The sequence below is a fragment of the Ovis aries genome, chromosome 6 (genome assembly GCF_016772045.2).
Source record: "Ovis aries strain OAR_USU_Benz2616 breed Rambouillet chromosome 6, ARS-UI_Ramb_v3.0, whole genome shotgun sequence".
Classification (NCBI taxonomy): Eukaryota; Metazoa; Chordata; class Mammalia; order Artiodactyla; family Bovidae; genus Ovis; species Ovis aries.
The window spans coordinates 38162368-38188932 of record NC_056059.1 but is presented as its reverse complement, the minus strand read 5'-3'; the positions used below and the strand labels follow the sequence as shown (position 1 = coordinate 38188932).

Here is a 26565-nt window from a genome sequence, read left to right as displayed (position 1 = left end):
GACTCTGCAACCCCATGGACTGTAGCCTATCGAGCTCTTCCGTCCATGGGATTTTCCAGGCAAGAGTGCTGGAGTGGATTGCCATTTCCTTCTCCAGGGGATCTTCCCTACCCAGGAATCAAACCTGGGTCTCTGGCATTGCAAGCATACGCTTTACTGTCTGAGCCACCAGGGAAGACCTGGTCTTTAAATTGTGTGGCTCAGATAAGTAAAACAGACATTTAAAGATGAACAGATAATTAATGAGGAATGGTTTGATTAGGGATACTTTCTTAGACGACCTGGGCTTTAGTAGACAAAAGAAGGAATGAAAAATGAAAGTAGAGGTCTTTAGAGGAAAAGAAAAAGGAATAAAGATTGTTTGTGAAATAGTGCTGAGACAGGGTAAGAACACCTGACCAGAATAGAAGATGAGGATTGAATATATATAGAGAAAGAGATGGTGATTTCACCTATCAGAGAAGGGATTGAGATCATGTGATGAACTCTCCTATAAAATCTCATTCATCCGAACATACCACATTATCCCTACTTATGTTAATATTTGACTTCTCATACTTTTAGTCTCAAAATTTTTTTTTGAAAATAGTTTTTTTCTGTATGTATTTGTATCATACTTTTGCTTTCAAATCTTTGTTCTATTTCTGTTCAAAAGGGTTTTTATTTTTGAAGTTCATGTATCAAATTTAGTATTCCACTGGTATGCAGAAAGCTGTTATCTTTCTACATCCATTGATTACTGTGACATCTGACTTTCAGTCTTCTGTATTTGCTCTAAACCCTAAAATCATTCATGTTGACTTTATTTTTGATGAGGATAATCTATCAAGCTGTATAACCTCACAGATCATCTAGTTCTTAATAATGATTCCCACCTTTCTCTGCTTCAGAAATCGGCTATGGCATATTCAACATTTTTTGGTGAGGTTTCTTTTTTTGGCTGCCCCAGACAGCTTGCATATATACTCACTCAGTCATGTCTGACTCTTTGTGACTTCATGGACTGTAGCCCACCAGGCTCTTCTGTCCATGGGGTTTTCCAGGCAGGAATACTGGAGTGGGTTCCCATTTCCTCCTCTAGGGGATCTTCCTGACCCAGGCATTGAACCCGAGTCTCTGGCGTCTTCTGCATTGGCAAGAACATTCTTTACTACTGTGCCGTCTGGGAAGCCCTGTGCCATGTGGCTTGCAGAATATTAATTCTTTGATAGGGAATTGAACCCATACCCCCTGCAGTGAAAGTGCTGAGTCCTAACCATTGGGCTGCCAGGGAAGTCCCACTGGCCAGGTTTATTAAGGTATAATTTACAGAGTATAGTTCTGACACACTAAGAGTTGGCTAACCAACTCCTCAGCATTCAGTATATACAACAGTTCCACCATACTCAAAAGTTATTTTATGCCCTCTGATAGTTATCTCCTTACCCACTCCCAGGCACTAGGAACCATTGATCTGGTTTTGACCCTATAGTTTTGCTATTTCCAGTGTGTTATATAAATAGAATCATATAGTATGTACTTTTGATTCTAGCTTCCTTCACATAATGATATACATTTGAGATATGTTCATGTTGATGCATGTATCAATAGTTTATTCCTTTTGCTTCATAGTGTTCTTTTATATCAGTTTATCCATTCAGCAGTGGAAGGACACTGGGTAGCTGTGAATGAAACTCTACAAAACTTGTGTACAGGTTTTTGTATGAACATAGTTTTCATTTCTGTTGGTTAAATATCTAGCAGTAAGATTGTTGGATCATGTGGTGGTGTGTGTTTAGCTTATTAGCAACTGTCAATTTGTTTTCCAAAGTAGTTGTGCCACTTGGCATTCCATCCTGTAGTTTTATGAGAAATCCAGTTGCTGTGCATCCTTACTAGCATGTGATACTAGCCACATGATACCTACATTCTAGTAGGTATGTAGTGATGTTTTGTTGGGTTTTTAATTTGCATATCAATGATAAATGTAAGTACTTTTCATATGCTAATTTGCCATGCCTTTGTCTGCTATGGTGATGTGTCACCCTTTTTAAAAAAATTTGAGGGGTTTTTTCAAGAGTTTTTATACTTTCTATATATAAATTTTTTATCAAATATGTTACTTGCAAAAATTTTACATGTGCTGTTAACCAGTATTGCTACTGTTTTTACTTTGGTCAGTTATCTTTTAGAGCAATCAAAACTGGGAAACTACGTTTTTAAAGATTAAAGTATAGTTGATTTGCATTATGGTGCTGATTTCAGGTCTACAGCAAAGTGATTCAGATGCGTGCATATGTGTGTTTATGCATATATTCAGATTCTTTCCATTATAGAGTATTCCAAGATACTGAATATGGCTCCCTGTACTATACAGGAAATCCTTGTTGTTTATTTTATACATAGTAGTGTGTTTCTCTTTATCTCATACTCCTGATATATCCCTCCCCCTTTCCCCTTACCATAAGTTTGTTTTCTATGTCTTTGAGTCTCTTTCTGTTTTGTAAATAAACTTATTTGTATTATTTTAAAGATTTCATACTTAAAATGACACCATGTGATATTTATCTTTCTCATCTGACTTGCTTATGATTGTCTCGAGGTCCATCCGTGTACTGCAAATGGCAGTATTTTATTCTTTATTCCTCTGTGTGTGTGTGTGTGTGTGTGTGTGTGTTTACCACATCTTTACCCATTCATCTGTTGATAGACACATAAGTTGCTTGCCTTGTCTTGGGTGTTTTAAATAGTACTGCTATGAACATCGGGGTGCATGTATCTTTTCAAACTGAGTTCTCATCTTACCTGGATATATGTCCAGGAGTAGGATTGCTGGATCATATGGTTGCTCTACTTGTAGTTTTTTAAGGAACCTCCGTACTGTTTTCCATGTGTGTGTGTTTTTTTTTTTTGAACTGAAATTCTTTCATCTAATATGCATTTGGTATTATAGGATGAAAAATGTTTATGTATTGAAAAAGAGGAGAAATTCTGACAGAACACCATATAAGGTTTAGCCCCAAAGGGGAAACATGGTTTAAATAATTAAAATGGCCACTTAATTTTTGTTTTTTCCTCCCAGAAATGTAAGTAGTTAAGAGTTTGGATTATGGAAATATTACTTCCTTTACTTGATCTCTTTTTTAGCAAAGATTATTTTTAGTATTGCTCTATCTTAACACTAATCAGGAAGATCAGTTGACTTGGAACTATAAACCAAACAATACATTTATGAACCTCACTGAATCAGCCTAGAAAAACTGACTTTTGAAGGTGCTAAAGCACCTGCCAAGATGCAGCATACACAGCTTTCCAGGTTGTGTTGGCCATTTGTAGAATTATCAGTTTAGGTCTCCTGCTCATTTTTTGATAGGGTTTTAGTTTTTTTGTTATTAAATTGTGTGAGTTGTTTTTATACTTTGGAAATTAAGCCCGAGAAGTCACAGGATTTGCAAATATTTTCTTTCACTCTGTAGGTTGTCTTTGCATTTTGTTTGTGGTTTGCTATGCAAAAGCTTTCAAGTTTGACTTGGTCCCCTCAAATGGGAAATTTTCTTTTACATTTCTTTTTATCTTTATCCTTTTGGGGGAATCTTCATTTCTTTCTGTAGATCTAAATGTCTGGGTTGTAATATATTCTTCTGCCTGAAGAATTTTCTTTCACATTTCCTGTAGTGCAGGTCTTCTGGTAATCTCTCAGTTTTTGTCAGTCTGAAATGTTTTTATTTCACCTTTATTTTTGAAGGATATTTTTGTTATGTACAAAATTCTGGGTTGATAGTTTCAGCACTTGCAAGGTGTCATTCCATTGTCTTCTGTGTTGCAGAGTTTTGGATGTGAAGCATGCTGTAATTCTCATCTTTATTCTTGTGTATGTAGGGTGTATCCAGTTCTGTTTAACATTTAGTGGAGGCCTTAGGCAAAATAATAAAATTAAAGAGCGGAGAAGCACAGTGATTTGAAAGGACTTACAGTTGTAGTTTTCCATAGGCATTTGTATATAATAATATAAGAGAATCCACAGGTATATTATTAAAACAATCAGAAGAGTATAATAAGTTTACTGGATATAATTTGGCTACATCCATATGGAAAAGCAGAGATATTACTTTGCCAACAAAGGTCCGTTTAGTCAAGGCTGTGGTTTTTCCAGTGGTCATGTATGGATACGAGAGTAGGACTGTGAAGAAAGCTGAGCGCCGAAGAATTGATGCTTTTGAGCTGTGGTGTTGGAGAAGACTCTTGAGAGTCCCTTGGACTACAAGGAGGTCCAACCAGTCCATTCTAAAGGAGATCAGCCCTGGGTGTTCTTTGGAAGGAATGATGCTAAAGCTGAAACTCCTGTACTTTGGCAACCCCATGGGAAGGGTTCACTTGTAGGAAAAGACTCTGATGCTGGGAGGGACTGGGGTCAGGAGGAGAAGGGGACGACAGAGAATGAGATGGCTGGATGGGATGACCGACTCGATGGACATGAGTTTGAGTGAACTCCAGGAGATGGTGATGGACAGAGGGGCCTGGCATGCTGCGATTCATGGGGTCGCAAAGAGTCGGACACGACTGAGCGACTGAACTGAACTGATATACCAAAAAGAAACAAGTTTTTTTTTTTCTTTTGAGTTGACCTTTTTAGTTGTTAATAGAAACTATAAGCAAGAGTAGCTCTAATAAATGATGTGTTGAACCTTTGTTAAGAAAGTCATTGAGTGATACCAAGAATATTTTTTAAAATCATCAAATGGTAATGTGAGCGCTGAAGAATTGATGCTTTTGAACTGTGGTGTTGGAGAAGACTCTTGAGAGTCCCTTGGACTGCAAGGAGATCCAACCAGTCCATTCTAAAGGAGATCAGCCCTGGGTGTTTTTAACACATTGTGGTATTCACTTAGGAGTAGACAAATAAAGAACCTAAAAACAGATACAACAAAGATTGATAAATTGTAACTAAAAAAAGTTACAAACCTTTGTGCTTCAGAAGACATCATTATGAAAGTGAAAAGACAACCCACTGACTTGTAGAAAATATTTGCAGATAGATTATATATCTGATAAGGACCCTATATCCATATGAGCTTTGTAGCTCAATAATGAAAAGGCAAATGACCCCAACTAAAAAATAAGCAGGTACTTCTCTGGTCCAGTGGTTGAGACTCTATACTTCAAATGCGGGGGACATGGATCCAATCCCTGGTCTGGGTACTAGAATCTGAAACTAAATAAATACTTAAAAAAAAAAAAATAAGCAAAGGATTTCAATAGACATTTTACTGAAGAACATATGTGAATTACCAATAATACAGTGTGCATGCTCAGTTGTGTCTCCCTCTTTGTGACCTTGTGGACTGTAGCCCACCAGGCTCCTCTGTCCGTGGAATTTTCCAGGCAAAAATACTGGGGTGGGTTGCCATTTCCTACTCCAATAAGCACATAATAAGATGTTCAATATCATTAGTCACTAGGAAAATGAGATACTACTTCATATTCACCAAAATGGCTATAATTGAAAAAACAAGTGATAAGACTGGAGAAATACTAGTGTAAGTATAAAATGGTCTAGGTACTTTGCAAAACAGTTTGGTGGTTTCCTAAAATGTTAAACATAAAAATACCGTATAGCCTAGAAATTTCATTTCTATGTGTACCTACCCAATAGAAATGAAAATATATGTCCACAAATGTACATAGTAGCATTATTGACAATAAGCCAAAAAAGTAAAAACAGTCCATCAGCTATCACATGGATGTATAAATGTAGTGAAAAGTAATAATATGTGCTACAACATAAATGAACATCACAGACGCTGAGATGATACCTGATGGTAGTTTAGTTTGTATTTCTCTAGTAATGAGCTATGTTGAGCATTGTTTCATGTGTTTATTGACCATCTATATGTCTGCTTTGAAGAAATGTCTATTTAGGTCTTCTACCCATTTTTTGATTGGTTGTTTTTCTTTTTTATATTGAGTTGCATGAGCTGCTTGTATACTTTGGAGATTAATCCTTTGTCAGTTGCTTTGTTTGCAAATATTTTCTCCCATTTTGAGGGTTGTCTTTTAGTATGCTTTATGGTTTTCTTTGGTGTGCAAAAGCTCTTACAGGACTTTAGGACAAGGATAAAGAGGACCATTTTATAATGATAATGAAATCAGTTCACAAAGGAGACATAATGTTAAAAAAATATGCATCTAATATCAGAGATTCAAAATATATGACATAAAAACTGATAAAACTTAAAGGAGAAAGATTAGAAAACCAATAGAAGTAAAGAAGACTTAAAGAACATTTTGTCAGCTGAGCCTAAATGACATTTATAGTACATTCCCCTCAACAACTGCAAATACACATTCTTTTCAAGTGTTCATGGAATATTCACCAACATAGTGTATCATATGCTACCTGGAAATCAAGTGTCAATAAATTTAAAATGATTGTAACCTAACAAAGCATGTTTTATGAACACAAGAAAATCAGTTGGGATTCAGTAACAGATTTCTGTAAAATTCCCAAATATTTAGAAATAAAACAGTACATGATATAACCTGGGCACATAAGGCACCATAAGCGAAATTACATTTTTAACTTAATGAAAATGAAAAGATAATTTATCAGAGTTTATGAGATTGATCTAAATTAGTGAGTAAGGAGAAATGTGTAGTTTCAGATGCTTTTATTAGAAAAGGACAAAAGTCACTTATCAGTGTTCTAAGTTTTTACCTTAATAACCTAGAAAGATAAGTGCAAAGAAACGCTGGACTGGAAGAAATACAGCTGGAATCAAGAGTGCCGGGAGAAATATCAATAACCTCAGATATGCAGATGATACCACCCTTATGGCAGAAAGTGAAGAGGAACTAAAAAGCCTCCTGATGAAAGTGAAAGAGGAGAGTGAACAAGTTGGCTTAAAGCTCAACATTCAGAAAACTAAGATCATGGCATCTGGTCCCATCACTTCATGGCAAATAGATGGGGAAACAGTGGTAACGGTGTCAGACTTTATTTTTCAGGGCTCCAAAATCACTGCAGATGGTGATTGCAGCCATGAAATTAAAAGACACTTACTCCTTGGAAGAAAAGTTATGACCAACCTAGATAGCATATTGAAAAGCAGAGACATTACTTTGCCAACTAAGGTCTTTCTAGTCAAGGCTATGGTTTTTCCTGTGGTCATGTATGGATATGAGAGTTGGACTGTGAAGAAAGCTGAGTACCAAAGAATTGATGCTCTTGAGAGTCCCTTGGACTGCAAGGAGATCCAACCAGTCCATTCTGAAGGAGATCAGCCCTGGGATTTCTTTGGAAGGAATGATGCTAAAGCTGAAACTCCTGTACTTTGGCAACCTCATGCGAAGAGTTGACTCATTGGAAAAGACTTTGATGCTGGGAGGGATTGGGGGCAGGAGAAGGGGACAGCAGAGTATGAGATGGCTGGATGGCATCACTGACTGGATGGATGTGAGTCTGAGTGAACTTCGGGAGTTGGTGATGGACAGGGATGCCTGGCGTGCTGCGGTTCATGGGGTCGCAAAGAGTCGGTCATGACTGAGCGACTGAACTGAACTGAGGGCAGAATAAAGTGACATAGAAAAAGATGGACAATAGAATTACTGAAACCACAAGTGGTATTTTGAAAACATCAGTAAAACTGCTATAATTTTGGCCAGGGTGATCAATAAAAAAGTAGAGCAGGTAATTAAACTGATACAGAGAATGAAAGAGGGATATCACTGCAGATTGTACAGACAAGAAAAGGGTAGTATGAAAATCTTTTGAACAATTTTAGATGAATAAATTATAAGATACAAACAGCCAAAACTGATCAATTAAGAAATACCTGGCTTGAATAGGTTTCTGTTGAATTAAAAAGCAGCATTCATAATGTAAAACTTTGCTGAAAAGAAACCCAGGTCTGGTTTCCGGTTAGTGAATAGATACTACTCCATACAAACTCAGAAAATAGAAAAGGATGGTTCATTTCCCAGTTTGCTTTATGAAGCAAGTATAACTCTGTTGCCGTAACAAAATAAAGATATTTTTATAGAAAGAATGCTTAAAATCATTATTCATTAAGAAATTCCAAATTGCTACAATTATACGCCCATACATATTTATTAGAGTGGCTAAAGTTAGAAAGATTGACAATGCTAAATGTTGATAAGGATGTGGTGCAACTGACTCTCTCTCATATTACTGGTGGGAATGTCAAAGAATACAGCTGTTTTGCAAAACAGCTGTTCAGTTCCTTAAAGTATTAACAACCAAAAAAATCTTACCACTCAGCCCAGAAATAACATTTTATTCAAGAGAAATGATAATGTTTATTCACAAAGACTTTCAAACACTCAAATGTCCATCAACATGAGATTTAATAAACAAGTTGTCCTATATCCATAGAAAGTAAAAAGTACTGTTAATACATGCAACAGTGTGGATAAATCTCATTAACAGGTTGCTGAGCAAAGGAAGCTAGACTCAAAACAATGTATGCTCTGATTCCATTTATATGCAGTTATAGAAAAGACAGGTCTAATGTATAATGACAGAAAATAGATTAGTGTTTCTTTGGGCTTTGGGTTGTTTCAGAAAATTTACTCAGATGGCACAAAGATACTATTTGAGTTGATAGAAATAGTCTGTGCTTCATTATGTTTTTAATTAAATGAGAGTATGCATTTATCAACATTTATTGAACTTTATTTTAAAAAATCGGTCCATAGTATTTTATGACAATTTTATATTTATAAAATTGACTGTAAAAAAATCAGAGGATGTGTTTGTCAATTGATTGTGCAATAGATGGAATTTGTGAAGTGGAATATATATATATAGGAGAAGAAATTAACCAAATACAGTTGAGAAAAGTAAAATACAGGAGGGAGAGAGAGCAGCATGAAAGTATATTGAAATATATTGTGAGAACAACTTAGATACTTTTGATGGGAGTCTTAGGAAAGGTGTTAACAACAGGTATTCAATAAAGGAGGTACTTAAGGCAGAGGGAAAATATTCCTAGATCAGTACTCTGAGATATGATAAGTAATGAAGAGCAGAGACAGTGATAAATGTGTGTGCAAGCGTAAAAGAACATAATGTTTGGTGAAATATATAGAGCAATAGCATAAATTGGAAGGAAGTCTAAGTCATGAGACGATGAATAAGGATCGGATTAATGTTAGACCTATATCCTAATTTCTCGGATCACATCGAAAAGAATAAAAATAGAAGGCATAATTTTCATACTGATTGATAGAGGAAAAATAAAATTAAGTGTTAAATATTCAATAAATTCCAAAGTTTACAAGAAAGATGAAAAATAGAAGCTTGATACAGTAGAACAAAAACAGATAAGGAATTTAAACTCAAATATAAACTCTTTAAATTACTGAATTTTGGCAAAATTTCATAGTATTTTTTAAAAAATAGAAGTTACATGTTACTTAATGGTATAGAAAGATTGTAAAGAAATAATTGAAAAAGACATTAGGCAGACAAAAATGTTTCATAAGTGTACAGAAAGGCCATTTAGTCAAATGCAAAAATCACTACTAGAAATAAAAAAGTTTGCTTCATAATTATATAAAGTTCTGTTCACCAGGATGATATAACAATTATAAAATTATAAGCACTTTATAACGTAGCATCAAAAACTTGTAAAGCAGAATTTTGAAGAAATACAAAAGAAATAGACAAAGCCACAATTTCATAGAAGATTGTACTAACTTTTCTCAACAATTGATAGGAAAAAACAGGCATGAAAACCCAAAACCAAATAAGGTGGATTAAAGAGCACAATGCTGCATCCAACAGTTTTAGAGTACACATTCTTTTCAAGCATATGTAGAGAATTTTCAGAAATTATGTGTTGACCATAAAAACAATCTCAGAAAATTTCAAAGGATTGAAATCATGTTGGACATTTTCTTTTACTACAGTATAATTAAGTTATATGTCTATGAAAAGGGTACACTGTATATTTGGAAATCTAAAAAGAAGTCATAATGGAAATTAGGAAATATTTAGATTGAATGATGAGAAAATATGACATACTGAAAGTTGTGGAATGCAATTTATTAGATGGAAATGAACAATTTTAAATGCATATGTTAGAGAAAAAGGCTGAAAGTTAGTGAGCTAAAATCCATTTCAAGAAGAAAAGTAAGAGCAAAATAAAGGGGAGGAGGAACTAAAAACAGAAACAGGAATTAATGGGTAAGAAAACAAACATGCAATAGAGAAGATCAAGGAGTCAAAAAAGAATTCTTTTTAAATATTAAAAAAGAGAAACTTTTAACGAGCTCAGCTGAAGAAAAAGAAAAATAAGTACCCAATATGTGGAATGAGAAGTAAAAAGGACATGACTGCCAATACTGTTGACATTAAGATAGAAACACAGAAATATCTTTTGCAAATAAATTGGAAAATGTAGTTGAAATGGGCAAGTTCCCAGAAAACTATGACTAATGTAAGATAGAATTTGTGAATAGTCCTTTATCATAGCCTGTCCCCAACCTTTCTGGCACCAGGGACCCATTTCATGGAAGACAGTTTTTCTGTGGATGAGGCTGGGGTGGAGTGAATGGTTTCAGAATGAATAAGTGAATTATATTCATTGTGTACTTTATTTCTGTTATTGTTGCATTGTGCTATATAATGAAATAATTATACAGCTCACCATAATGCAGAATCAGTGGGAGCCCTGAGCTTGTTTTCCTGAGCTCAGCTGATAATGTGAGTGAGTGATGGGTAACCGCTATAAATACAGATGAAGCTTTGCTCACTCACCCACCCGGCCACTCACCTCCTGCTGTGTGGCCTGGTTCCTAACAGGCCATGAACTGGTAGAGGTCCATTGCCCAGGGGTTGGGGACCCCTGCTTTAATGGTGAAATAAATTTGATCAGTGGTAAGTGCTTCAGAAAGACCTTATTCCCAGTTAACATCCCTGGCATATTACATGTTCAAGCAAGGCATCCTATATTTCTTAATATTTTCTCAGAGAAGAGGGAAAGAAAGGACATTGCCACCCATTTTATGAGGGCAGTATAGCATTCATATAAATACTTGATCAAGTACAAAGGAAATTTACAGACCAGGCTCATTAGTGACCACAGATGCCAAAATTTGAAAAGGCTAATCAAGAAACTCAGCAAATATATCTCATGATAATGTTGGATTTTCCCAGGAATGGGAGTTTTATTCAATGTAATTCACTGTATCACTATGTTAAGAGATTTAAGAAAGAATGACATGGTTATTTCAATAAATTCAAAATAAATTTGGTGAAAAGTGAAAGTGTTATTTATTCAGTCATGTCCAACTCTTTGCGACCCCATGGACTGTAGCCTACAAGGCTACTTTGTCCATGAAATTCTTCAGGCAAGAATACTGGAGTGGGTTGCTATTCACTTCTCCAGGGGATCTTCCTGACCTAGGAATCAAACCCAGATCTCATGCATTGCAGGTAGATTCTTTACTATCTGAGCTACCAGGGAAGTCATAGATTTTAAGAATTTAATTTGGAAAGTGAAAGTGTTAGTTTCCCAGTCATGTCCAACTCTTTGCAACCCTATGGACTGTAGCCCACCAGGTTCCTCTGTTCATCAAATTCTTAAGGCAAGAACACTGGAGTGGGTTGCCATTCCCTTTGCAGGGGATCTTCCTGATCAAGGGATCAAACCTGGGTCTCCTGCATTGTAGGCAGATTCTTTACCATCTATCAGTTCAGTTTAGTTCAGTTCAGTCGCTCAGTCGTGTCTGACACTTTGTGACCCCATGAATTGGAGCACGCCAGGCCTCCTTGTCCATCACCATCTCCTGGAGTTCACTCAAACTCATGTCCATCGAGTCCGTGATGCCATCCAGCCATCTCATCCCGGATCGTCCCCTTTTCTTCCTGCCCCCAACCTCTCCCAGCATCAGAGTCTTTTCCAATGAGTCAACTCTTCGCATGAGGTGTCCAAAGTACTGGAGCTTCAGCTTCAGCATCATTCCTTCCAAAGAAATCCCAGGGCTGATTTCCTTCAGAATGGACTGGTTGGATCTCCTTGCAGTCCAAAGGACCCTCAAGAGTCTTCTCCAACACCACAGTTCAAATGCATCAGTTCTTCGGCGCTCAGCCTTCTTCACAGTCCGACTCTCACATCCATACATGACCACAGGAAAAACCATAGCCTTGACTAGGCGGACCTTAGTCGGCAAAGTAATGTCTCTGCTTTTGAATATACTATCTAGGTTGGTCATAACTTTTCTTCCAAGGAGTAAGTGTCTTTTAATTTCATGGCTGCAATCACCATCAGCAGTGATTTTGGAGCCCTGAAAAATAAAGTCTGATACTGTTTCCACTGTTTCCCCATCTATTTGCCATGAAGTGATGGGACCAGGTGCCATGATCTTCGTTTTCTGAATGTTGAGCTTTAAGGCAACTTTTTCACTCTCCTGTTTCACTTTCATCAGGCGGCTTTTTAGCTCCTCTTCACTTTCTGCCATAAGGGTGGTGTCATCTGCATATCTGCCGTTATTGATATTTCTCGCAGCAATCTTGATTCCAGCTTATGTTTCTTCCAGTCCAGTGTTTCTCATGATGTACTCTGCATAGAAGTTAAATAAGCAGGGTGACAATATACAGCCTTGACGTACTCCTTTTCCTATTTGGACCCAGTCTGTTGTTCCATGTCCAGTTCTAACTGTTGCTTCCTGACCTGCATACAGATTTCTCAAGAGGCAGGTCAGGTGGTCTGGTATTCCCATCTCTTTCAGGATTGTCCACAGTTTATTGTGATCCACACAGTCAAAGGCTTTGGCATAGTCAAGAAAGCAGAAATAGATATTTTTCTGGAACTCTGTTGTTTTTTCCATGATCCAGCTGATGTTGGCAATTTGATCTCTGGTTCCTCTGCCTTTTCTAAAACCAGCTTGAACATCAGGGAGTTCACGGTTCACGTATTGCTGAAGCCTGGCTTGGAGAATGTTGAGCATTACTTTATTAGCGTGTGAGATGAGTGCAATTGTGCGGTCGTTTGAGCATTCTTTGGCATTGCCTTTCTTTGGAATTGGAATGAAAACTGACCTTTTCCAGTCCTGTGGCCACTGCTGAGTTTTCCAAACTTGCTGGTATATTGAGTGCAGCACTTTCACAGCATCATCTTTCAGGATTTGAAACAGCTCAACTGGAATTCCATCACCTCCACTAGCTTTGTTCGTAGTGATGCTTTCTAAGAACCACTTGACTTCGCATTCCAAGATGTCTGTTCTAGGTTAGTGATCACATCATCATGATTATCTGGGTCGTGAAGATCTTTTTTGTACAGTTCTTCTGTGTATTCTTGCCACCTCTTCTTAATATCTTCTGCTTCTGTTAGGTCCCTACAATTTCTGTCCTTTATCGAGCCCATCTTTGCATGAAATGTTCCCTTGGTATCTCTAATTTTCTTGAAGAGATTTCTAGTCTTTCCCATTCTGTTGTTTTCCTCTATTTCTTTGCATTGACCTCTGAGGAGGGCTTTCTTATCTCTTCTTGCTATTCTTTGGAACTCTGCATTCAGATGCTTATATCTTTGCTTTTCGCCTCTCTTCTTTTCACAGCTATTTGTAAGGCCTCCCCAGACAGCCATTTTGCTTTTTTGCATTTCTTTTCCATGGGGATGGTCTTGATCCCTGTTTCCTATACAATGTCACGAACCTCATTCCATAGTTCATCAGGCCCTCTACCTATCAGATCTAGACCCTTAAATCTATTTCTCACTTCCACTGTATAATCATAAGGGGTTTGATTTAGGTCATACCTGAATGGTCTAGCAGTTTTCCCTACTTTCTTCAGTTTAAGTCTGAATTTGGCAATAAGGAGTTCATGATCTGAGCCACAGTCCGCTCCTGGTCTTGTGTTTGTTGATTGTGTAGAGCTTCTCCATCTTTGGCTGCAAAGAATATAATCAGTCTGATTTCGGTGTTGACCATCTGATGATGTCCATGTGTAGAGTCCTCTTGTGTTGTTGGAAGAGGGTGTTTGCTATGACCAGTGCATTTTCTTGGCAAAACTCTATTAGTCTTTGCCCTGCTTCATTCTGCATTCCAAGGCCAAATTTGCCTGTTACTCCAAGAGATGGCAAGGGTGAACGTCGACATTTTAGGAATCAGTGAACTAAAATGGACTGGAATGGGTGAATTTAAGTCAGATGACCATTACATCTACTACTGTGGGCAGGAATCCCTCAGAAGAAATGGAGTAGCCATCATGGTCAACAAAAGAGTCCAAAATGCAGTACTTGGATGCAATCTCAAAAACGACAGAATGATCTCTGTTCATCTCCAAGGCAAACCATTCAGTATCACAGTTATCCAAGTCTATGCCCCAACCAGTAATGCCAAAGAAACTGAAGTTGAATGGTTTTATGAAGACCTACAAAATCTTTTAGAACTAACACCCAAAAAAGATGTCCTTTTCATTATAGGGGACTGGAATGCAAAAGTAGGAAGTCAAGAAACACCTGGAGTAACAGGCAAATTTACCATCTATAGGTAAAGTCAAATTTGGTACTCAACTGTAAAAAATGAGAAAGAAAGAAATTTTGTCATTTGTGACAAGGTGGATGGACCTAGAAGGTATTGTGGTTTGTGAAATGAATCAGACAGAGCAAGACAAATACTGTATCTTTTCACTTATAAATGAAATCTAAAAACTAAAACCAGTCTAATTGATCACTGACAAATATAGAAAAACAGAAACAGACTTACAGATAGAACAAACTAGTAGTTACTGGGAGAAGAGGTGTGAAAGATTGGGCAAAGTATGTGAAAGAGATTGAGAGGGACAAACTACTAGGTATGAAATAAATAAGTTATAGGATTGTAATCTACAGCACAAGGAATATAGTTAGTATTTTATAATAGCTTTATATGGAGTATAGCCTATAAAAATATTGAATTACTGAGTTATATACCTGGAATACAATATTGTAAATCAAATATAAACTGATTGATTGAGTTGATAAAATTCAGTATTTTTGCATGGCAGGAAAACCCTCCTAGCAAGCTAGACATAGAATGAACTTCCTTAGTGTGATAAGCAGTATTTCTATTAAAACAACAAAGATACTTATTAATAATAAAATCTGGAATGCTTTCCCATTTAGATTGGGTATAAGTCAACAATGCTCACTGCCACCACCAATTTTCAACATTATATTGAGGTCCTAGATAAAACAGTGAAGCAAGAGTCAGAAACAAAAAATCTGTAAGGATTAAAAAAGGAAAAAAAAAAACAACCTACCATTGTCTATAGATGATATATTTGTGTATGTAGAGCAGTAGTCATGTATGGATGGGAGAGTTGGACTATAAAGAAAGCTGAGCACCGAAGAATTGATGCTTTTGAACTGTGGTGTTGGAGAAGACTCTTGAGAGTCCCTTGGACTGCAAGGAGCTCAAACCAGTCAATCCTAAAGGTAATCAGTCCTGAATATTCATTGGAAGGACTGATGTTGAAGCTGAAACTCCAATACTTTGGCCACCTCATGTGAAGAAGTGACTCATTGGGAAAGACCCTGATGCTGGGAATGGTTGAAGGCAGAAGGAGGAGGAGACGGCAGAGGATAAAATGGCTGGATGGCATCACCAACTCGATGGACATGAGTCTGAGTAAACTCTGGGAGTTGGTGATGGACAGGGAAGCGTGGCGTGCTGCAGTCCATGGGGTCGCAAAGAGTCAGACACAACTAAGCTAAACTGAAGAGCATTTCCAGATAAATTATTGTAATTAGAGTTTAGCAATGTCTTCAGATACAAAGTCAATATACAAACATCAATTGTGTTTCTGTAAGCCCACAAAAAAGAAAACTTTTTAACTAAAGGTATCATTTAATTTAGCACCAATGCTATGCAATATGAATAAATATTAGCAAGCTATATTTAAGACCTTGATCTTATTTTTTGAAAAGTTGAGAAACCCAGTAGAACAAGAATGTAAGTCCCTGTTTGCTTTCTTTACAGACTTAAATCTAGGAAATAGTCATTGTTTAAATTCAGTATGCTTATCCAGGGAGGGCCTATACGGTTTGTCCAAATATCACAGAATAGTATCCTAAAGTAGTTGTTTGCAGTATTACTTTTGGAGTAAATTGATCACAGAAAATGAATATGGTGTTAATAGAGATTTGGGGCTTGTTTCATCTGATTCTTTGTCTAATAGTAAGTATTTTCTGTAAGCATTCTTGAAAGCATTCTCGGGAGTTCATTCACTTTTCTACCTGAACTTTCCACTGTGGGAACTAGCTCTGAATCATTTCACAGAAATTTTGTTAAAGTACGTATTTACCAAGTAACATGGTAGCTACCTAGGTTGGTAAAATTTAAGACATTAGTTCTAAGATGCATTGTTTCTTCATAATCTACTAAATTAAACAATGTTATCTCTTTTTGACTGACATCATTGATTTTAATATGCATCTTGATTATAGAGGTTTTTGTTTTTTAAAAATATTTTATGATTTATGAAATGTTCCTATAGAAATATTTCTACTGTTTTATAGTTTAAAAATAACTGCATAGGAAATCTACTTTATAGTTCATTTTTCAGGTCTATCATGCTGCAATTCAGTTTTTTTCCTTCATAATTTAACCATCCTTAAAGTAGTTACTTTTCTTGTTTTCCCAGTTATTTTACCATCCTGGCTATTTTCTTCTGCATGTCTTATAGTTTGTCAGTAACCTTCCTAATACTGAATATGATACAGACTTCAAAAAGAAAATTTTAAAACCTTAGTATATCCAGAAAGTAGTATACTCTGTGAATTCATGAACTAGAGTTTTGTTAATAAGATTTTCAGTAATTTTTTCCTTAAAACAAGGCAAGATTGTTTTTTAATTTTTGCAAGTAGGTTTAAATTGTAAGAATTTAAATAGTAGGTTTAAACTTTTCCCTTAAGGCAGAATTGTTTTATTTTTCGTAAGTAGGTTTAAATTGTAAGAAATTACAAGAATTTCTCCCTATTGACACTCATTTACTCACTTTTAAAATTGAAGTTAAAGATGCTACTTTTTAAAAAGTTAACATTTTTTCGTAACCAGTATAAACAGGATTGTAATACATGTATTTTCCAATTATTCTTTTCCTCTCTACAAAGTCGTTGCAAAACAAACCTGCCCATTATTTTAACCTGGGAATGTTTCAAAATGACAAGAAGTTTGTTTGTTTTAGAAGTGAATATTTACATTTGAATATTTATATATATATATATATATATATATATATATTTTACAGTCATAATTCCTGGTAGTCATTGTGTGACTTTTTACTATGTTTTACATATTCCCAGTTCAGCTTAATTCATCTAAAGGGAAAATGACCCCTCATAGTATTTTAAAATTAGCAGATTCATGTCGAGTGTGGCTTCCCAGGTGGCACAGTGGTAAAGAATCCACCTGCCAGTGCAGGAGACGCAAGAGACATGGGTTTGATTCCTAGGTTGGGAAGATCGCCCTAGAGTAGGAAATGGCAACTCACTCTAGTATTCTTGCCTGGAAAATTCCATGGACAGAGGAGCATGGTGGGCTACTGTCCATGAAGTCACAGAATCAGATGCAACTGAGCGTGTGCATGTTCACACACACACACACACTCTCACTCACTCATAGAGTGTATGGGTAAGCTTTTTTAGTAGCTAATAAACTTTTCTCTCTTTAATAACACAGGTTTTGAGAGTATTTTAGAAGGGCTTTATGGACCACGGCTACGAAGAGACCTCAGTTTATTTGAAGGTAATACTTCTTAAATTTTATTTAAAAATTTTAATCTTCAGTTCATTTTACAAGTGAAAAATAGTTGTTTTGTACTAGCCTTATATTAAAATGAATTTGTGATCTTGTTTAATTAGAAAATACTTTTAAAATAAATGAGCCAAATATTATTTCTGTTATTATATAATGTTATTAATATTGTAACTTTAGTACACTATTTTAGTACAAAATAGAAAACAAAGCCTGGTTTTTAGCTTAATGATAAAATTTAACTTTTGTTATTTTAAACATTATGTTCCCTGACTTATTCTTAAAGAGAACTCAAAGGAGTTCAATTAGATAAATACCTCTTATTACTTACGATATAGGCAGCCTGGAACTCAGATTTTTATTCTGAGGTATCCTGCTGTGTGTGTTCAGAGTTTTAATACTGTTTGTTGTTTATTATAGCCTCCTCTTCCAAACACTTTAGCATAAATCCTGGTAGAAAATTTTGATCTATGCTATAATTGCTGTGATATAGTTTAGGTTTTTTAATTCTTGCCTGGAAACAGAGCATTATGAGAGGACATTTTTGTAGACATTGAAATTTTATAGTATAGCTCATTCACAAAATGGGCAATGTTAGTGTAGACTTTCTTGTTTGGTTTTGATGTAATTCTTTCTCAATGTCTTACCTGTTCAGTTTTATATGCTGACTCTGTTACCTTCTGTTCTCCTGGTACTTCCTACAAAGACCGAAGGTATTTTGTGCAAATAAATCTTTTGAGTTGAGGGAGAGATAGTGATGTTAGGAGCAATCAAAAGTTTCCACTCGTCCTCTATATCTCTCTCTCATTTTTTAATGTTGAGCAGAATAATTGAGTTATGAACCATGGAGCTGAAATCTGTATCAAAGACCATTTGTGCCAACCACCCATGTTGAGTAGATGAATGATACCCATGCAGAACATGACTTTTAGGACGAAGACTCAAAACTGTTTTTGTTCTAGTGTTTTTTGTTGTTGTTGTTGTTGTGCTAGTGTTTTATCATTGTTATGGCTAAAATCTTTTTCTGTCTTTATTCATTTCTTATTTCATTTATCATAGTTTAATATAGCATTAAATATTTTTACCTGATATACTTATAAACAAAACTGGTTTTATTTTCACTTATTTTTCTGAGCATATAAATGAAGAAAGGAAAAAAATCTAAAACAACAAGTATTTAACATACGTTTGGTATTTCTTCAACCTTTCTTTTTAAACCTGCTGTCCTCGTTCAGATCAGAAACAGCATTATACTTAATTGCCTACTGATAACCCAAGATGCAACTTGTAACTTTTAAGCATCTTTAATTTATCTTTATATAATTACATAGGCGTATATTTATGTTCCTTCAGAAATTAGCTGTTTAGTATATAAAGGGCAGAATGTCCTAATGAAATAAAGTCTTGTATTTTGTTTTAGACTAGTATTTCCATAGTATACAAGTAACCCATGTTCATTTTTAGAAACTAGAAAATACAAATAAATCTTAAATATACTCTTAGTTCCACAACCACATAGATAACCTTTAATATTTTTATATAAATTTAAAGTATATGTTTGGATGTAATTATTCTTCTATTAAAGTAGTACATACTGCGTGTATAGTGTGTATAGGTTTTTGTGCTTACTGATTTTGTTCACTAGTATATCATTTAGATAAATGAAGTTCTGTATCATCACTCTTAATGGCAGAAAAATATTACATCATATATCTGTGATAATTAATTTAGTGAATTATACCATCCCATTTTTTTCTTTTAATTCTGGTAGATCTTGTACTTTATATATTCTTTGTGCTTTATTTGATGGCAGGATTTATAAAATTAACTAAGCTGTGGAACTCAGTCTTTTTCTCAAACATAGGCACATATTGATGTTGGCCTTTTTCATCCTAAATGTTCTTTCTTCCAGGTTTCTTAGGTAAAATCTTCCTTCTTTTCTTTGCATTTTTGAATTCTTTTTTTTTTTTTAAAAAAAGGCTTCTAATCAAAGTTGCAGACTTAAGAGGGATGATACTAATTACAGTAATAAATCTATATATGTGCAAGGGTAAAGAAAGATAGCCATATTATACTTGAAGGAAAGTTACAACAGTGCTATCAAAGTGTAGAAGAGCCTTTAAAAAGGTTTGTGGAAGCTATCCACTATAGACGTCTCCAGCTTTTTTCTTATCCTCTTCTTAAATATTTGCTTTCTTTGTTCTTATCATTGTTTAAAATGGCTTAATATTTAGATGTTAGGATTACCAAGTGTAGATATTTCTCGTTATACAAATCTAGATTCAGGAGACACATTAGATGAGTGTATGTTTTTGTCTAAATCATTGGAAATCTGAACCTTTGTTATTCACTATCCAAAGCTCAGGTATCAGATTAATTGGTTAGCATGGGATCCTTATATATTACTCTAAATTATTTTTTGTTATAAAATTAAGTGCATAGTATTTTTAGTTTGTAATACATTTAAGTTAAATAGACTGCATTGCCAATTTGCTACTATTTTGTGGAAAAATACGTTCTAAATTTCATACTGCTACCTTAAAAGTCAACTCTGGTATACAGTGTGTTTTTAATGTAAAGGTTTTTATCATATATATTTTGTATTTTGAGGAGTTCATATTTTATTTCTTGAAATCTGTTTAGAGTCGCCTCCAAATTTAATGGTTTTGAAAGAAACTTTTGAGTGTTCCTAATTTTTAATTTGTTGGAAACAGAAGTTCTAACTTTGTCTTCTTTGATCTCTTCTCACAACTTTTTGTCCTTCTGAGGAAAACATAACTGTTACTGCTTTTTGGAGTCAAGTCTCGAAAGAAACTTTGAATATTGTGAATTTTGTTGTACCCCCTGAAAAGCTCCCTATACTCTATGCCTCTTTTCTGCCAACCCAAAACTCACTTGTTCTGCCATGACACAACTTCTAAGCAGAAATTCACCCTTGTTTTCTGCCTTAGTCAGTCCTTTCTCATGTCTTACTGGGAAACTAGTTTCTTTCATATGTAAGATTGTCTGATTTACTTGCCCTGACTATGGATATTTACTAATATGATGAGAGTACGGTAGGCATGTGTAAATTGGCTTATAGATCCCGTTGATTTTTCTCTGGCTATGCCCAGATTTCAAAGAGAAATTATGTCAGAGGGGTGCAAGTAATTGCATGTTGGCCGGATGCAGCCTATTGACTATTTTTGAATGGCCTGTGAGCTAAGAACGGTTTTTATGTTTCTAAATAATTGAAAAAAATCAAAAGAAGATTTAATGTTTTGTGACATGTGGAAGCTATATGAAGTTCAAATTGAATGTCCAGTTAGTACAGTTTTATTGGAAACAGCCCCTCTCATTTGTTGATATATTGTCTGTGGCTACTTTTATACCTCAACAGTAGTTAAATGGTTCAACTCTATGACCTCCACAACCTAAAATATATATTCTCTGGCTGTTTATAGTAAAGGTTTGGTAATCCATGACTAACACTGATCAGCATATAATATTTTTGGCTTAATATCGTTTTCTCCCCCTAACTATTAGCACTATGATGATTGAACAAACAAAACTACCTTTTAGATTTATTGGGTAACATATTTTGAATGCTTATTTTGTGTTAGAAACCATGATGAGCAGTGAGGAAAGAAAAGTGAATACATAGGATCTCTGCCTACTAGGACCTCATAGCCTAGTATTAACTAAAAAATGAATAGTTTTTTAATATGAATTGATGATTATTTATATTAAACCAGAGAACCTAATACTATTTTATAGTTAGTTATATAAGCTATAGTAGCTTTTCTCAGTGTGTTAGCAAAGACTTATCCAAGTGTACAGGCATACCTCAGAGGTATTGCCAGTTCAGTTCCAGACCACTGCAATAAAGAGAGTAACAATTAGAGTGAGTCTCATGAAATTTTGGTTTCCCAGTGCATGTAAACTTTTTGTTTTTTACAGTTGTGTTTACACTATACTGTAGTCTATTGGATGCAATAACATTATGTCTAAAAAGACAGTGTGACTTTGTTAAAAAATACTTTATTGCTAAAATATGCTAACCGTCTCTTGAACCTTTTGCAAGTCATAATTGTTTTGCTGGTAGAGGGTCTTGCGTTGATGTTTATGGCTGCTGACTGATCAAGGTGGTGGTTGCTGTGGTGATTTCTTAAAATAAGACAACAATGAAGTCTGCCACACTGATTGTCTCTTCCTTTCACAATTTGTATCATTCATTGCTATTTGATAGCCTATTACTCACAATAGAACTTCTTTCAAAATTGGAGTCAGTCCTCTCAAAACCTTCCATTGCTATATCAGCTAAGTTTATATGATGTTCTAAATCCTTTGTTGTCATTTCAACAATCTTCTGAGCATCTTCACCAGTAAATGCCATCTCAGGAAACCACTTTCTTTCCTCATTCATGAGAAGCACCTTTTTCTTATGCTAAAGAAGTTTTATCATGAGTTTGTAATAACTCAGTCACATTTTCACATTTCACTTCTAATTCCAGTTCTCTTGCTGTTGCCACCACGTCTGCAGCTGCTTTCTCCACTGAAGTGTGGAACCCTTCAAAGTCATCCATGAGGGTTGGAATCAGCTGTTTCAAAACTCCTGTTTATGTTGATATTTTGACCTCTCCCCTTGAATCATTGATGTTTTTCATGGTGAATGGTGATTCCTTTTCAAAAATTTTTGGTTTACTTTGCCCAGATCCATCAGAGGAATCACTGTCTATGGCAACTGTATGAAATATTTTTCTTAAATAATAAGAATTGAAAGTGGAAATGATTCCCGATCCATGGGCTGCAGAATGGTTATTGTATTAGCAGATGAGAACAACATAACTCTCATTGTACACCTCCATTGGAGCTCTTGCGTGATCAGACGCATTATCAATGAGCAGTCACGTTTACATTTTGAAAGGAATTTTTTTATTCTGAGTAGTAGATCTCAACAGTGAGCTTAAAATATCCAGTAAACCATGTTGTCAACATCCAAGCTTTGTTGTCCCATTTATAGAGCACAGTTTGGCTTTCGGGTACTTAGTGTTTTGGGGATGGTAAATGAGCATTGGCTTCAACTTTGGGTTATCTGCATCATTAGACCCTAACAAAAGAGTCAGTCTGTCCTTTGAAGCTTTGAAGTCATGCATTGACTTCCCTGTTTAGCTATGAAAGTCATAGATGGCATCTTCTTCCAATATGAGGCTGTTTTGTCTATATTTAAAATCTATTGTTTACTGTGACCATCTTCATTCATTGTCTTAGGTAGATTTTCTGGTAAGCTTGCTGTTTGATGTTACGCAGATGGCTGCCTTCCTTAAACGTTGTGAACCAATCTCTGCTGCTTCAGATTTCTGTGTCTTCTTCACCTCTCTCAGTCTTCATTGAATTGAAGGGAATTAGGTCCTTGCTCTGGATTAGGCTTTGGCTTAAGGGAATTTTTGGTTTTGGCTTAAGTCTTTGGTTTTGGCTTAAGAATACCCACTCTAGTATTGGGCTTCCCTTGTGGCTGAGCTGATAAAGGATCCGCCTGCAACGTGGGAGACCTGGGTTTGATCCCTGGGTTGAGAAGATCCCCTGGAGAAGGGAAAGGCTACCCACTCCAGTATTCTGGCGTGGAGAATTCCATGGACTATACCGTCCAAGGGGCACAAAGAATCGGACACGACGGAGCGACTTTACTTCCCTAAGGGAATATTGTGGCAGGCTACCCAGACCGCTAGAATTTTCTTCATATCAGAAATAAGACTGTTCTGGTTTCTTATCATTTATATGTTTACTTTTATTTTCCTTTAAGAACTTTTTCTTTGCATTCACAAATTGGCTGTTTGTTATACGTGGCCTAGCCTTTAGCTATCTCAACTTTATGCCTTCCTCACTAAGCTTAATCATTTCTAGTTCTTGATTTTAAAGTGAGAGACTTGCTATTCCTCGTTTCACTTGAACTTTTAGAGGTCATTGTAGGGTTATTAACTGGTCTGATTTCAATATTGTTGTGTTTCAGGGAATAAGGCCCAATGAGAGGGAGACAGATTGGGGACAGGCTATTTGGTGGTATAGTCAGAACACTCATGTGAAGAATATACAGTGGAAAAAAAGACAGTCTCTTCTGCAAGTGGTAATGGGAAAGTTGAACAGCTGCATGTAAATCAGTGAAGTTAGAACATATCCTTACACCATACACAAAAATAAAGTCAGCTTGGCTTAAATACTTAAATATGAGAAATAATACCATAAAACTCCTAGAAAAGAACATACAGAAAACATTCTCTGACATAAATCGTACTAATGTTTTCTTAGGCCAGTCTCCCAAGGCAATAGAAATAAAAGCAAAAATAAACAAATGGGGCCTAATCAAACTTAAAAACTTTTGTACAGCAAAAGAAACCATAAGCAAAATGAAAAAGACACCCTACAGAGTGGGAGAAAATATTTGCAATTATGTGACCAACAGTTAAACCCAACAAGGGTTTAATTTCCAAAATATACACACATCTCATACAACTCAACAACAACAAAAAACCAGATAACCCAATTGAAAAATGGGTAGTAGACCTAAATAGACATTTCTACAGAGAAGACATGCAGATGGCCAAAAGGCACATGAGAAGATGCAAGTCTGCAAATAACAACTGCTAGAGACGGAGTGGAGAAAAGAGAACCTTGTTCCAGTGTTGGTGGGAATGTAAGCTGATACAACCACTATGGAGAAGAGTATGGAAGTTCCTCAAAAAAATAAAAATAAAGTTACCAAATGAGCCTGTATCCTACTTCTGAGCATACATTTAGACAAAATTGTAATTTAAAAGGATACACTAAACTGTGTGTTCATAGTGGCACTATTCACAATAGCCAAAACATGGAAGCAACCTAAGTGTCCATTGACAGATGAATGAATAAAGAAGATGTGGTATATATACACAATGGAATAGTACTTAAGTTATAAAAAGAATGAAATAATGCCATTGCAACAACATGGATGTGCTTAGAGATTACCCTAAGTGAAGTAAAGAGAAAAACAAATACAAATACTTAAGTGAAGTAAATCAGAAAGAGAAAAACAAATGCAGTGTGATATCATTTATATGTGGAATCTCAAATATGATACAAATGAGCTCATATATGAAACAGAAACAGACTCACAGACATAGGGAACAGACTTGTGGTTGCCAAGAGGAAGTGGGTGGGGAGGGATAGATTGGGAGTTTGAGGTTAGCAGATACAAACCACTATGTATAGAATGGATAAATAGCAAGATCCTATTGTATAGCACAATATATAAAATATCTTGTGATTGTGATTAAATCATAATGGAAAAGAATATAAACAATATGTGTGTATATATATAGCTGAATAACTTTGTTGTACAACAGAAGTTAACAGAACATTGTAAGTTAACTATACTTCAATAAAATAAAGAACACACATAGAACATTGATTGATTAAATTTGCCATTTTATATCAGCTCAGTTCTTGGCACCCCAAAGCAATTATAATAGTTAAAAGATCACTGATCACAGATGACCATAGCAAATATATTAATGAAAAAGTTTGAAATGTGAGAATTACAAAAATGTGTGACACAGAGACTCAAAGTGAATAAATGCTCTTGGAAAAAATGGTGCTGATAGACTTGCTCAGCACAGTGTTGCCACAAATCTTCAGTTTGTTTTAAAAAAAAAAAAAAACAAAAAAAACAAAGTGTAGTATCTGTGAAGTACAATAAAACAAAGTAGAACAAAATAATAAAACTGCCTTGTCCAGATGTGCCACAGTTTGCTTATCCATTCACCTATTTGAAAGACTTCCTTATTACTTCCTAGGTTTGGCAATCATGATTAAGCCTGTTCTCAACATGTGTGTGCAAGTTTTTGTGTGGACATACATTTTCAACTCATTTGGATAAATACCTAGGAGCATGATCACTAGATCCTTTGGACAGAGTATGTCAGACTATCTTCAAGAATGGCTGTACTGTTTTGTGTTCCCACCAGCAGTGAATTTAGGTTCCTTTTGCTCTACATCCTGACCAGCATTTCGTGTCGTCAGTGTTTTGGACTTAACAGTTTTAATAGGTGTGTAGTGGTATCTTGATGTAATTTGCATTTCTCATGGCATTTCCTATGCTTTTTTGCTGTCTGCATATCTTCTTGAGTGAGGTATCCAGACAGATTTTTGAAGTCAAGAATGAGGAAATATTTCCTCTGCTTCTGTTTTATGGAACAGATTATGGAGAAGCCATTTGGGCTGGTGCTTTCTGTTTGGGGAGGCTATTAATTATTGATTTAGTTCCTTTAATTGATAAGTGCCTTTTGAGGTTTTGTATTTTTTTGTGAGATTTGATAGATTGTGTCTTTCAAGAAATTTGTCCATTTTACCCAAATTGGTGGGGAAATAATGTTGTCCATAATACTCTTTTGTTATTCTTTTAATGTTCATAGGATCAATAGTGATGGCCCATCTTTCATTTCTATTGTTTTCTTGTTTCCCTCATTTAACTTGGCTAGAGGTTTATCATTTTATTGATCTTTTAAAAAAATCAACTGATCCTAATTTTTTAGAAGGCATAAAATATAAACTGGAAGGATATATTGCAAAATGTTAATCATTATTCTCTAGAAGATGAGATCATAGTTTTTCTCTTCTCTGTAATTTCAGTTTAGTTAATATATAGTTCATAATTAAAGATTATCTTTTAATTATATTGCCTGCTGTTCAGTATCTTTTATCAAAATTAACGAAGTTATAATCACTATCTTGTGATCTTAATGAAAAATCTAGTTTCAGTATTCTCTTTAATCATTTTTCATTGAGCTTTGTCTTTAGGAACTCCAGATTTATTTT

The 26565-nt window shown here is 35.4% G+C and overlaps 1 protein-coding gene across 1 annotated transcript in view; it reads left to right on the top strand.

The window, feature by feature from the left end:
* LCORL (ligand dependent nuclear receptor corepressor like) overlaps window positions 1-26565 on the top strand; it is a 170330-nt gene that overhangs the window by 34019 nt on the left and 109746 nt on the right. The window contains 1 exon segment of the mRNA XM_042251264.2: window positions 17662-17727. Within this exon segment, the coding sequence (XP_042107198.1) occupies window positions 17662-17727 (66 nt within the window).